We start from the raw sequence: 13,703 nt of genomic DNA on the forward strand, positions 1-13,703 counted from the left end.
TTATTCATTGGAGTGGCAAACTTGTAATTAAAGCAAGTTCACTACCCTTCCTCTAAATGGCCGGCCTTAGGGTATTATTGGGCTATTTGGGCCTTTGTGAATCATTATTCATTAAGTTGTCATACAACTTAAGTCAATGGACTTGACGTTCAAAGCCCATTGGGCCTTAAGGTCCAATACTATCCCGAGGTCTTTAACGAACTTATTCGTTTGATTAATTAACATATTAATTAATCCTTGCCATAAATAATTAAACCATTTAATTATTCTTACTCATCTCCGTTGTTTCTTCAATCTCTACCTTACACGGTGTACGATCCATTAGGTTCCGTTTAGCGAGGCAGTGGGCGATTAAAACTCTTTCAAATCGATTGTGAATTGAAACTTACTTTCAATTCTCCCTTTAGTGTTTATACACGTTTAGGGCTTCCACAAACCATGAGTGACACCTAGCAGCATATCATGGTTACCCAAGCTAATCAGAAGAGGTGGAGAACCTATTCAGTTTAGGATTACAATGCAATACGGTCTTTCTCTAATACAATACTCTTGACCACATTGTTTGGTTTGATAGTTTATTCATGTCTACTATCCAATGTGATTCATTTACTTATATGATTATCTTGAATGTGATTTGGAACGACTTCCTAAATCTCATTCATACTCTAGCCAAAGATTCTTAATCATATCATAGAGTATTCTCCCTCAAACGGTTTGAAGGTTAGAGATCCCTTGTTGCGCATTCACTTGCCTCCATGGCTAAGTGGCTTAACCCCAACTATGCCGTGGACACCCGCAAATGGAGTGACTTTGAAATAATCAAAGATCAAGGACCTAACCATAAGACAACTATGATGCCTCAGGTCAAATGACTACTTTGCATTATCCCAACCATGAGTTCTCATGTGACATGAGTATGAGAACTCCTCGTTGATCGTGTTCAGTGGACTCATTCGTTATTGAGCACCTACATGCTTATCTTGGTGTCAGTCACACCAATGACTCGAGACCAGTCACTTTCACTAAGAGAAGACATAGCACATACTGATCTTAACGGACTGCCAATGCCCAATTGGCAATCCTATGATCAGGAACGTTTAGGATATGTATACGAAAGAGAATGGTCTTATAAATCTAACTTGTTTAAATTACATTCTCCTAATTACATATTCCTTGGACTTATCGTTTAAGCATATAACATTTATATGAGACAGCTTAAAACAATAATCTATGCCCTTGATATTAAACTAGATTAGTTTAACATGTGAAATGTCCGTAAAGTATCATCATATGATTGGTTTTAGGGCACATTTCCAAGCTGGGCCATGGGAGTGGGCTGTTCAGCGGGAACAATATGGGCCACGGAAGTGCGCTGCTCGGCGTGTGGCGCACGCGGGTATGAGGTTTGGGCTCGGCTTGGCAACGTATTGGGCTCACGTTGGATTTGAGCAGCACGGGCCGGTTTGCCTTGGGCTTGGAGTAACACAGATTGGGTCGTGGCCTTGGTGCCGTGGGCCTTGGATGGCACGGCTTGGGCCATAGTGATGACGCCATGGACCTCGCTGTAAGTGGGCATCGTGGTGGCCACCGTGGTGGTTGCCATGGTGGAGCCTTGTGGTGGTGGTGCCACTCCACTTATTGTCACGTTTAGCCTCGTGGATCGTAGTGGTTCCCTCTTGAACATTGGAATTTTTGTTCGTTGAAGTTTCTAAATTTCTAGCCATTCTACTTTTCTTTTACGTTTTATCAAAGAATTTTTACAAATAAAAAATTCTAAAAATAAGAACGTACGAAAAATCTACAAATGGACAAGAAACTAGAAAACCTTGGATGCGAGAGTCTTCTACAAGTATGAGACTCAACTCTCAATGAAAGCACCAATTTGTGGATGCAAATTTCTTCCTCCTGTTTCTTGGACAAAATTGCATCTACAAAACAAATAACACCTTAGGTCAAGGCCAAGAGCCTCATGTGCCCATGATGAATGAGGGGGGGGCTTTGGTCGAAGAACCTCCGATGCCAAAGTTAGAATTTTTGAGGGAAAATTGTTTGGAGAATTTAGAGAATTTAGTAAGAGAATTGGAATTGAGTTTTGGAGAGAATGAGGTAGTATTTATAGGAGTGTGGCCGGCCCCTTTAGGAGGAGGATGACCTGCCACTTGGCTGGTATTTTGGGTGAGGTTCATGATTTGTAGCTAATTAGGAATAATTGAATAATAAATCAATTAATTAGCTAATTAATAGAATAATTTCCTAATTGATTAAATAATTAATATAATAAAAGAGAAATGATTTGGGAGTTACCTTTGATGAAGATGGATGAAATAGGTTTGAAAATAAATACCTATTTGAGCACCTTTGACTTGATTAAGGGACGATTGTGCACTGCTCGCGCATAGGAATTTCAGTGTGCCGCGAGAGTAATTTTGTCCTTTTCACCCAAAAATTCACATGTCACCTCTTAAATATTTTTGGCTCCATAGATAATACCGAGATCAGGTCGTGTCAACAAAGAACCCTAATATTTATACCAAAGACGGTGGTTTAATAAGGATACTACATACCCAATGTGTGATCGTTTTCAATCCAGACTTGTCACCATGAATATCCATAATTCATATCATATACAAGCGTTGTAATACAATCATGAGCGTTTAAGTTAGAAACTCTAATAATACATATTCCTTATCAGCTAACAAACATAGGTAATCCTAATCTCTAATAATCTCACGTGCATAACAAAAGCCAACCAAGTGTATAGCTCTCTGTAGAACTTACTTGTGATAACAAGAACAAATGCCTTCAAGAAAATGAAGATCAGAGAATTCAAGAAAGCTTGAGAAGAGAGAAAGTCGATAAGCAGCGGAAGAAAATGACTAACTGTATTGAATTGAAGATCAAACGTTTTTACAACTGTTTTTATAATACCCCACTTCTAACTAATTTGTCTATGCTGTTACATTCTAACCACTCAGTAACTGACACCTGTATTTCAGTTATTACCCCCCCTCAATCGCAGCTAGGGACACCAAGGCTGAGATTGATACAGTGCTTAATAAACACAGGACCGTGAAGCCCTTTAGTAAGAATATCGGCAACTTGATTATCTGTGGAGACATAATGAACCACTATATCTTTCTTTTCCACCCGTTCTCGAATGAAATGGTAATCAGTATCCAGGTGTTTAATTCAGGAATGGAAGACAGGATTTGTGCTAAGAGACAGTGCAGAGATATTATCACAGTACAAATCAAGATGAGCATGTAGGAACTGATTGAGATCTCTCATGAGTGTCCGTATCCAGCACACATCAGCTGTGCAATGAGCAAGAGCTTTATATTCAGCCTCTATGGAACTTCAAGAGACAGAAGACTGCTTCTTCGACTGCCACGAAATGGGATTAGAACCAAGAAAGACGACATAGCCGGTAACTGACCTCCGTGTATTGATATCAGAAGCCCAATCAGCATCTGAATACGCTGAAATGTGAATATCAGCATCGGAATGATATGTAAGTCCATAATGTAGAGTCCCCTGAAGATAGCGTAGTATCCGTTTGACCAAGAACATGTGTGTATCAATTGGACATGTCATATATTGACACACAACATGCACAAAGTGAGCTATATCAGGCCTCGTGAAAGTTAAATATTGAAGGGCTCCAACAATGCTTCTATAAACACTCGGATCAGGCAACGGTTCCCCTTCAGACACGAGTAACTGAGTATGAGGCTTGGCAGGTGTTGGTGCAGGTCTACAATTCTCCATTCCTGCTCTTTTGAGTAGTTCTTTTGCATATTTGGTCTGGCTAATAAACACATCTCCATTGCTTTTGTATTGAATATGTAACCCTAAGAAGTAAGTGAGTCTGCCCATGTCTTTCAAATCAAATATCTCACTGAGAGCAGTAATTACATTCTGGACTTTGATGACATTCGAACCTGTTAGGATTATATCATCTACATATAAAAGTAGAATGATAATATCGGTGCCATCTATCTTGATAAAAAGACTTGTGTCAGCTTGAGAGACTGTGAACCCCAGAGATGGTAACACACCTGTGAATTTAGCATTCCAGGCTCGTGGAGCCTGTTTGAGTCCATACAACGATTTAACAAGTTTGCAAACATGATTCGGAGCCCTCGAATCTACAAAACCTCGTGGCTGCTTCATGTATATTTCTTCCTGTAATTCACCATGTAGGAATGCATTCTTAATATCGAGTTGTCTAAGTTCCCATTTGTAACTTGTAGCAAGTGCAAGGATTAACCTCACTGTAGTGTGGCGGACCACAGGACTAAATGTCTCGGAGTAATCAAGACCATGCTCCTGTGTATACCCTTGAGCCACTAAACGTGCCTTGTACCTAGATATACTACCATCAGGATTTTTCTTCAACTTGTATACCTATTTACTCCCAATAATGGTTCGGTTAGGAGGAGGAGGGACAAGAATCCAAGTTCCTTGCCCTTTAAGAGCATCAAATTCATCCTGCATAGCTTGTTGCCAATTTGAATTGGTAGCTGCTACTTTAAAATGCTTTGGTTCTTCGTAATCAACACTTTCAGCCAGAAGAGAAAATCCAGTATAACACGAAGAATCAACAGCAATTTGTAAAGACTGTATTTCAGGTAAACTAGCATACATGGTAGCATAATTTCTGCGCTCAATTGCTCCAGTTTGAAGTCTCGTGAGCATAAAATAAGTTCTAACATCAGCATGAGGAATAGAACTAGAGGATTGATTCCAATCACTCTCAGAGATAGGAAGTAATACCTGAAGTTGTGCTGGATCAAGGACAGGCAACAAGGGTTGAGTGAGATCTTGTATGGGAATAGACTGATATGATCGTAATGACTCAGATTCCTGTGTGTCAGATTCCTGTGTTTCAGATTCCTGTCTTTGGGATAGAAGAGGTGATGTATCAGTGGACTCAGGTACATCAATATCTTGCTGCAATGAAGTAGTATCAGTCATAGATGAAACGTGATATGTGTATCTTCTGACATGTTCACTTGGATCTCTTAGTTGAACTATAATTGGAGGAGAACGAACCGTGCGTGGTATACATCCACTACTGGACAACACTGAGGGTTTACACTTGGCAGGAAACACAGACTCATCATGGATAACATGCCTAGATAAGATCAATTTCTGAGATTGTAAATTGTAACAAATAGCCCCTTTATATCCTGAAGCATATCCTAAAAATATACACATTGAGGATCTAGCTTGGAATTTACTGTCATTATAATGTCTCAAATATGGATACATAGCGGAGCCATATATTTTCAAATCCTGTAATGATGGATGCTTATCATATATACAGAAATAAGGGGAGTTCATTTGTAATGACTTAGAAGCCATTCGGTTGATTAGATACACAGCATGTGCACATGACAAGTACCAAAACTCCTGAGATAACCCAGCAGCATTCATCAAAGTTAGTGCTGTTTCCACTACATGCCTATGTCTTCTTTCAACCAAGCCATTTTGTTGAGGAGTGTATGGACATGAAATCCTATGAATCATTCCTTTGGACTGCATAAATTCTTTGAAACAATTACTTACAAACTCACCACCCCCATCTGATTGCAAACATTTTATTTGTGCTCCAAACTGAACTTCAATATATTTGTAAAACTTGACAAATATCGAAAATACTTCTGATTTATTATATAGGGGGAAAATCCACATGTATCGTGTACAATCATCAACAAATACAACATAGAATCTATACCCTTCTATAGACTTGACTGAAGCGGGTCCCCAAACATCTGAATGGACTCTATCAAAAGGTAAGATACACCTAGAAGAGTTATTAGCAAAAGGTTTTCGTGTAATCTTCCCATGAATACAATCTGTGCACAGCTTATGCTCATTATCTATAGCAACTGGAATACGAGACTTAGCTAACATAAATGTCATGACTTCATTAGTAGGATGACCTAGCCGTTGATGCCAAAGAGAAGACTTTATCAACTGTCCAATAAACGCACTCGGAACTGTCCATGTTGACACAGGAATCTGAAACAACTCTTGAAATCTACTCCTTCCGTTGTACAAGATCTCCCTTGTCACCTTGTCCTGCACAAAGAAATTTTTGTCATCACAAATAAACCAGCATCGGTTATCTTTACACAATTGCTTTACAGACATTAGATTCACAGCAAGAGATGGAACATGTAACACATTTTTCAATGTAATAGAGTGAGAGGGTGTTTTAATGATTGTAGAACCAGTATTTTGAATTGGCAAACCTTGACCATTGCCAATTTTAATTTTCTCGGAACCTTCATAAGGAGAAACTTGATGTAGGCTAGCAAGATCAGATGTCATGTGATGTGATGCTCCTGTGTCCACAATCCAATTTGCAGCATTGGAATATGATGTTGACCCTTGAGCATTCATCCCTTGCATTGCAGGTTGTACTTCATATGAAATATCAGGAATTGGTGGATTCTGTTGAACATTCATCCCTTGCAGTGTAGATGGATGCAACTGATATGAATAATGAGCAGCAAAATTCTGAGGTTGTTGAACAAAACCCTGTGATTGAGAAATCCCAGAAGGTTGACCGGGAACTATAGGTGTAAGAGAGGCAGGAGGTCCAGAAGGTTGATAGGAGTAATTTCCCCGATGATAGCATTCCAATGCACTATGTCCCCTCTTACCACAAATCTGACATTCAGTATTAAAATGTGGAGAAGTACTCTGAGCAGTTCTGTAAAAACAGTTAGGAGCAGTATGACCCCTTCTCTGACAAATTTGACATTCCGGATGTAGAGTAGTTCTTGATTCAGTGTTTCCATTCCAACCATTACTGTTCCTGTAATTAGACCCTTTGCCTCTGAATCCTGATTTGTAATTATTATGTCCCCTTGATTGTCCTCCATTGTTAAACCGTTGTTGAGTGCCATTGAACTGTGTTGAAGGTTGATACTGCCTCGAGGTATCTTGTGGATGCTGCTCCAGATTACCAACAAAACCACTACCTGAGCCATAAGAATTCTGATCTGGAAAAGAAGCAGATTGCCCCATTTGAGACTATGGAAATAATGACATTTGTGGTGGTAAAAGAGTAGTTGTAATGACACCTCCTGTACGTGATGGCTCATTGGCAGAGGAATTTGAACTGGATGCACCATTGGTATACATAGAAGAACTTGAACCACCATCATTATGTTGCATATACAGAGCAGCCATATGTTGAGTCATCACCATATCATTTTCCCTTTCAGCCCCAATTAATAACGCCCGAAATTCCTTCATAGTAACATTAGAATCTCTCGCAAGTATAACAGTCCGAATAGTTGCATATTCTTTAGGTAACCCAGCAAGAGCAGCAATCATCACATCGTTATCTGAGACATATTCCCCAGCAGCCATCAACTAATCCCTTATTGACTTGATCTTTAACAAATATTTATCCATTGAATCCCCACCTTTTTGAACTGTATGTAATTCCATTTTCAAATTATTGACACCCGTTCGAGACACAGATGCATACCTTTCTTCAAGATTTGTCCAAGCTTCAGCAGCAGTCTTACAGCCTATCACATACTCTATAGCATCATCAGTCAGCGTTGCTATTAACAAACTTAATAGTGATAAATCTGTGGTCTCCCAATCTTGAAAAGCAACAGTCAGTTCTTTGGTAACCCCAGTTTCGGCACTAACCACAAATTTCGATGGACAAGTAGCAGAACCATCAAAATGATCGAACAACTTGTACCCTTTTAACACAGCCTTGAATTGAAAAGACCATTTGGCGTAATTGTGCTCACCAAGTCGAATCGTCAACATACTTAACAATCCTTCAATTTTCACAGACGAAGCCATATCTACCCAACAATTAACCTTTTAACAAATCGACAAGAATTAATCTTGGAACAAATCGTATCAAGAAACTACCCAACAATTTGCAAGAATCAAACGTCTAACTAAATCAAACTCCTGGAATTAATGGCATTGGCCTTCAGATCCCTTCTTAGCATAGAGTAATGGCATTGGCCTTCTTAAACTACCCAGTGCATAGCAACTACTTAATAATGGCATTGACCTTCGAATCTTTACATATACAGACTACTATCTTCGCATAGACACAAATAAACCAAAATTGCCCAAAAAAATCATTACAAGAAAACGTAATAGATTGAAGCGCTGGAAATATAGAACCTGAAGTTTCTGCAGATTCCACCGTAATTGCATATAGAAATCCCCAAATTGTCACACGAATCCTCCAAATCGCCAAAAAAAAATTCCCAAATTCACCAAAAACATCTGCAAATCATCATACTTCCATCAATGATTCAGACGAGCACCAACCCACACACGATCGATGGCTCTTGATACCATGATAACAAGAACAAATGCCTTCAAGAAAATGAAGATCAGAGAATTCAAGAAAGCTTGAGAAGAGAGAAAGTCGATAAGCAGCGGAAAAAAATGACTAACTGTATTGAATTGAAGATCAAACGTTTTTACAACTGTTTTTATAATACCCCACTTCTAACTAATTTGTCTATACTGTTACATTCTAACCACTCAGTAACTGACACCTGTATTTAAGTTATTAACTTGCTGGCCTTGTAGAACTGGACAATACAACTCACGAGTCACGACTTAAACATGGACATGTGTCCTTTCATGGGTCAGCTTTTAGTTTTATCTAGATGGATTGAAAAAGACGTGCAATTTGAAAATTCCACCTTCAATTCCTAGCTTGCGCTATATAAACAGTAGTAGTGACCTCTTAATTTTCATACATCGATCTCATCTGCAATTATCATTGTTGTATTATTTTCTCCACCATGGAGTCACCGATAATTACTATCAAAGTTATCATTTCATTCTTTTGCTCGTACATGCTTTTGTCACACTTGCATCTCACCACTTTGAACCCTACTGCCTTTGCTTTGGAGGACTGTCAGTTTCCAGCTGTCTTTAACTTTGGGGACTCTAATTCAGATACTGGCGGATTGGCCTCATCCCTTATTGCACCAACCCCTCCTTATGGTGAGACATTTTTTGGTATGCCGGCCGGAAGATTCTCAGATGGCCGTCTCACAATCGATTTCCTCGGTATGTGTATTTGTTCTTTAACTACCTTACTTATTTCATAGTTTTCTCTTGCTTCTACTTATTTCTTATGTGGATGAAATTACTTCTTGTTTCCAAACTGTTACATTGATGATCTTGAAACTTAAAACAGTTTATCTTGAAACATCACTATATACTTTGTTCTAAATTATTAAATTAGTATTTCTTTTCTCATAGAAACGAAAGATTATATACTTTTTTTTAATTAATGTAGGGTTTTTTACTTAGAATCTCTTATACACTCTAAGATTAAAGTTTGGAGAGGTATTCATCAATTTACCCCCTGAACTTGTAAGGATTGGCCAATTTCCCCCTTTTACTCTCATAATTAGTCAATTTGCACCCTACTGTTAATTTTTTTAATTTTCCATCTATTCTTCCGTTAAGTAGGTATTTGCATGACTGCCTTTAAAGGACAAAAAAGTCATTTTCCCTACACCTTCTATCTTCTTCCTTTTCTTCGAACTTTCTCTTCTTCTTCATTTTCTCTTTTTAATTTTTCATCTATTTTTCCGTTAATTATGATAGTCGATGGGGAGAAATTGGCCAAAATTAAAGTTGAAGGGGGAAATTGTCCAATGATCACAAGTTCAAGGGGTAAATTGATGACTACCTCAAGTTTGGAAGAAGAAAATCGAACTTCAACCATGCATACATGTATAAAACGAATCCAAAAGCAGAATATTATTGTCTGAAACCGTGGAGCCGGTTGCCTTTCTGTTGAATCCAAAAGCATAGTTTTCTTGGTGTGGCCCATGTTAAAAGGAATCCATTGAAGTTTATACGCTGCTCAATTGTTTGTCACTTGCCATAACTTAACCTTGATTGGATGAAAGTTTTTTAGCATGTAGGTCACATTAGAACATAATATTATTAACTCACGTGTTATAAGATAAGTGTATAACATAATTTATATGTTATGAATTTACGAAATAATATTAATTAATAAATGTACTAAGAAATATTATATCAATAATACAATTTCTTGGTGTATCAGTCACTCAAAAAAATTTCATATATATTCATGACCAAAATTTTTATTAAAGGCTTCACTACAAAGTTTCCTTTTAAACTTTTGAAGGTTTTTTTCACTTTTTGTCTTTCAATTGTTTTTTTTCCAAAAAAATGATCACCTTTGAACGTTTCTTAAAATGATAAATGATTATTTTTTAAGGTTATTTCACTCAAAGCATTTGTGTTTACTTTGACGAAATACTGTTCTATGTATTGACTACTTCTATCTAGAATCCTAATATCTCTTTTTCTTCCCATCAAGTTGATAATTTGAATTTAGAGATTTTTTTTTTCTAATCCTGCTCATTTTATCCATTACAAGAGGCCTTTAAGGTCTACAAAAAATGCACGGTCCTGTGTCGGTTCAAGATGTTTTGCCATAGTGGTCCATAAGGACACAAAATACTAGCCAAATTGAATTTGTAGTTCATCACTAGTTTTGTCAATTCTCGCAGCAAACCCCAACGTGGGACCAACCAACTTTATTGACTTAAGACCATCTCCAACTCTGGACTAAATACTATTTTTAGGTTTTATTCCCTCCCCCCCCCCAAATCCAACCCAACCTATGCTAAATGTGTAGGCTAAAAGCTAAAAACTAAACAAAAGCCAGATTTAACCCAAGAATAGTGGGGCTGGCCCACCATATATGTGTATTTTATTTAGTTTTATATTTATAAATTCATTGAATCCAACGGTTAAAATCTAATTTGATGAAATTCAACAGTAAAAAAAATATTTAAAGGTTCAAATTTAAATCTAACGGCTAAAGTAATTAAAAAAAATCTTTTATGTGTTTCATATTTTTTCATAGTGTTTAACGAGTTTCATGGTGTTGATTTGTGATTTTTCAATATTTGTCAGAATCTAAATATTTTTAGGTTAAAATGTTCATAAAATTAAATTATGATAGTCTACATAATTTTTTCTTTTTAAAAAGTTACTTTAAGAAAAAAATTAGCCTAAATTCATTCTTTAATAATCTGGAGCTAAAAATTTAGATCAGAAGGGTTGAAGCAGAAAAACTGTTTCTGGGCTAAAACCAAATTTTTTTGAGCTAAAAATTTTAAGTTTTAGCGCAAGGGTTGGAGATGGTCTAAGTGACACTACCCCTAAAATTCTCAGAGTGAAAAATCAGACGTAATCATCCCGATTATTCCTCAGATATAGTTGTAAAATTCTTTTCTTTTCTTTTTTAGAGTTTTATCTATTCAATAATTTTTATTTTTTGTGCTGTGGTGGTTGTCTGATAAAGCTTTTGTGGTTCAGCAAAAAGTGTTGGCCACCCTTTTCTAAGCGCATATTTGGATTCACTTGGGACCAACTTCTCGTCCGGTGCAAATTTTGCCACTGCAGCTTCCACAATCAGGCTGCCCAATAGCGTTATACCAAGTGGTGGATTTAGCCCTTTCTTCCTTGATATTCAGTACATGCAGTTCATGCAATTCAAATCCAGATCACGACTCATAAGGCAAAGAGGTAAACTACTAAAACTTGAATGTGTTGCTGTATCAATGCGTGTTCCAATTTGGATTAATATCTACTGATCAAGTTAATAACCACTTCTTTGATAAAAGCAACATTTACATGAGTGGAACCCATATAAGTAGGATTCCCCCTTTTTTGGTGGTTAGTATATGTCGTACAAACACAATTACAGATAATGACTAGGGTTTTGGAACGAAATTTTGTTTTTTGAGCTTTGGGCATGTTTACATATAGAGAATAAGAATTAAAATAATTTTTACGTTTATTAAAATATAAGTATGAGAATCATTTCACTTTTTAATTCTCTCATGTGTTCAGTAGCACAAATATAATTAGATAACTGTGTCTTTCTTTTTGAAACCCATAATCAAATACCTAAACATCTAGAAGTAGAGAGCAACTAGAGGGGCTAGTTGTTTCCTCCAAAGAATCACAAATTCTGTTAATATTCGTCATGAAGGCGGGAAAATCAGCAACATAAGTTTAGTGAGGTTCTACATGTTCAGTAATTCAACCGTCTAGAGCAGCAAGGAAAAGGTGCAGCTAATTGCAAACGTTTACAGACTCCATAAAGACGAGACCTTTGATATAGTTAGGGCGTTCACAGCTCAATTTGGTAATTGGAAGTATGATGACTGGCAAAATAAAGTGGACAACCATGTCGTTTTCAAGGCTGTGAAAAATTATCAACAGAACAAACGCCGACTCCGCCAAGGTAGAAGTCCTCAGAATTCCAATTCCCGTTTATACAACTGCAGAAAGTTGGTTATTGTATGTGCACAACTGTATGAAGCACTACTGGGAACATGCAAAGCGGTTACAAAAGGTGAGTCTCATCACCCTACGAAATTAATACCTACTTGTCAGCATGCATCTTCTAACCTTTTCTTTTCTTTTAAATAAACAGAAAGAACATGGACCAAGTCGAGTACTGGAGAAGTTGACAAAGCTGTTTCCTACGCTGATTGAAGACATGTATGCGGGGTTGGCCCAGGCCCTATATGCTGATAAAGTTAGACATCCTCGGTTCATGTCAAGGGAGATAGTGAGAGGGGTAATCGCGGCATGAGAAGCAAAGACATTTCAAGGAGTTCGAAAAATTTAATGAATGGCAGTTACTTTTTTAGTAGATTCTAGTTCTTAAGAATTCATGAGAATTTTCAAGAGAAGTTTGATAGGAGGCAGTTGGTTCTTTTTCGGGCTCTGTTTTTTGGTGTGTGCCTGTGCAGCACGTCTTTCTTTTGTCGTAGCCAGAACTCCTGTTTTTGGAGGATTATATATTACGCGTGTGCTAGTTGGCCTTTTGTAATAGTGGTACAAACAAAAGTTAATTGCATTTTGTCTTTCGAGTTTTATTTGTTTAGCAAGACACGTTTTAGTTAATTGAACCCTATAAATTTGAATGAAAAAAGAAAATAAAACATTGTTATTATAAACAGAAAAACTTGTTTACGCAACCTTTTTTTTCCCTTTCATTGTTTCCTGACAATTTTGGTGGAAGTCTTTAGCTTTTGTACACGTCAGAATTTTAAGATTAATCAAATTCCAAATTAGATTTTCCTTTTTTACTTAACAAACTCATTTATCTATGACGTGTTTACCAAATGGGGTTGGAGGGGAAGAACGAAATTGCACTCTTCCCAAAGCATGTGCTTTCCAACGTTTACTAGCATTTAGGGAATCAAAGAACAGGTGGGATCTACCCAATATCAGTAATTGTCTAACTGAAAAAAAAAATTGAAATTATACCATAAAACCAATATATTTAAGATCTTGTATATCTATATAATCAGTAATTGTCTGACCGAAGCAACCTTGTGAAGGTTTTCGACATTTTACATTGTTCCAAAGTCAATCTGATTTTGCATATCAAGTAACAAACATAGGTTATCCTAATCTCTAATAATACATATTCCTTATCAGCTAACAAACATAAGGTAATCCTAATCTCTAATAATCTCACGTGCATAACAAAAGCCAACCAAGTGTATAGCTCTCTATAGAACTTACTTGCTGGCCTAGTAGAATTGGACAATACAACTCACGAGCCACGACTTAAACATGGACATGTGTCCTTTCATGGGTCAGCTTTTAGTTTT

General features: G+C 37.1%; 2 protein-coding genes and 1 long non-coding RNA gene across 3 annotated transcripts; 2 read left to right on the top strand and 1 right to left on the bottom strand.

Annotated features, from left to right (window-relative positions):
- Positions 1–7,047: 7,047 nt before the first annotated feature.
- On the bottom strand, positions 7,048–7,842 carry LOC139191938 (uncharacterized). Its single transcript, XM_070812971.1, has 2 exons — positions 7,446–7,842; positions 7,048–7,364 (listed from the first exon to the last, which is right to left on the bottom strand). The coding sequence occupies exons 1-2, from the start codon at positions 7,840–7,842 to the stop codon at positions 7,048–7,050; spliced, it is 714 nt and encodes a 237-aa protein (XP_070669072.1).
- A 1,025-nt stretch (positions 7,843–8,867) lies between these two features.
- On the top strand, positions 8,868–11,663 carry LOC108174002 (alpha-L-fucosidase 3-like). Its single transcript, XM_070812972.1, has 2 exons — positions 8,868–9,084; positions 11,386–11,663. The coding sequence occupies exons 1-2, from the start codon at positions 8,868–8,870 to the stop codon at positions 11,661–11,663; spliced, it is 495 nt and encodes a 164-aa protein (XP_070669073.1).
- A 447-nt stretch (positions 11,664–12,110) lies between these two features.
- LOC114821395 (uncharacterized) lies at positions 12,111–12,967 on the top strand. The gene is made up of 2 exons (XR_011576106.1): positions 12,111–12,430; positions 12,512–12,967. It is a non-coding gene; the product is annotated as an uncharacterized lncRNA (long non-coding RNA).
- Positions 12,968–13,703: the final 736 nt, after the last annotated feature.

This window comes from Malus domestica, chromosome 15 (genome assembly GCF_042453785.1).
Source record: "Malus domestica chromosome 15, GDT2T_hap1".
In the NCBI taxonomy this organism is placed as follows: domain Eukaryota; kingdom Viridiplantae; phylum Streptophyta; class Magnoliopsida; order Rosales; family Rosaceae; genus Malus; species Malus domestica.

Coding starts and splice junctions, on each gene's coding strand:
- LOC139191938 (XM_070812971.1), bottom strand. CDS start 7,842: ATGGCTTCGTCTGTGAAAATTGAAGGATTGTTAAGTATGTTGACGATT. Junction 7,365..7,445: donor ATTACATACAGTTCAAAAAG/GTGGGGATTCAA, acceptor AATATGTCTCAG/ATAACGATGTGATGATTGCT.
- LOC108174002 (XM_070812972.1), top strand. CDS start 8,868: ATGCTTTTGTCACACTTGCATCTCACCACTTTGAACCCTACTGCCTTT. Junction 9,085..11,385: donor TCTCACAATCGATTTCCTCG/GTATGTGTATTT, acceptor TTTGTGGTTCAG/CAAAAAGTGTTGGCCACCCT.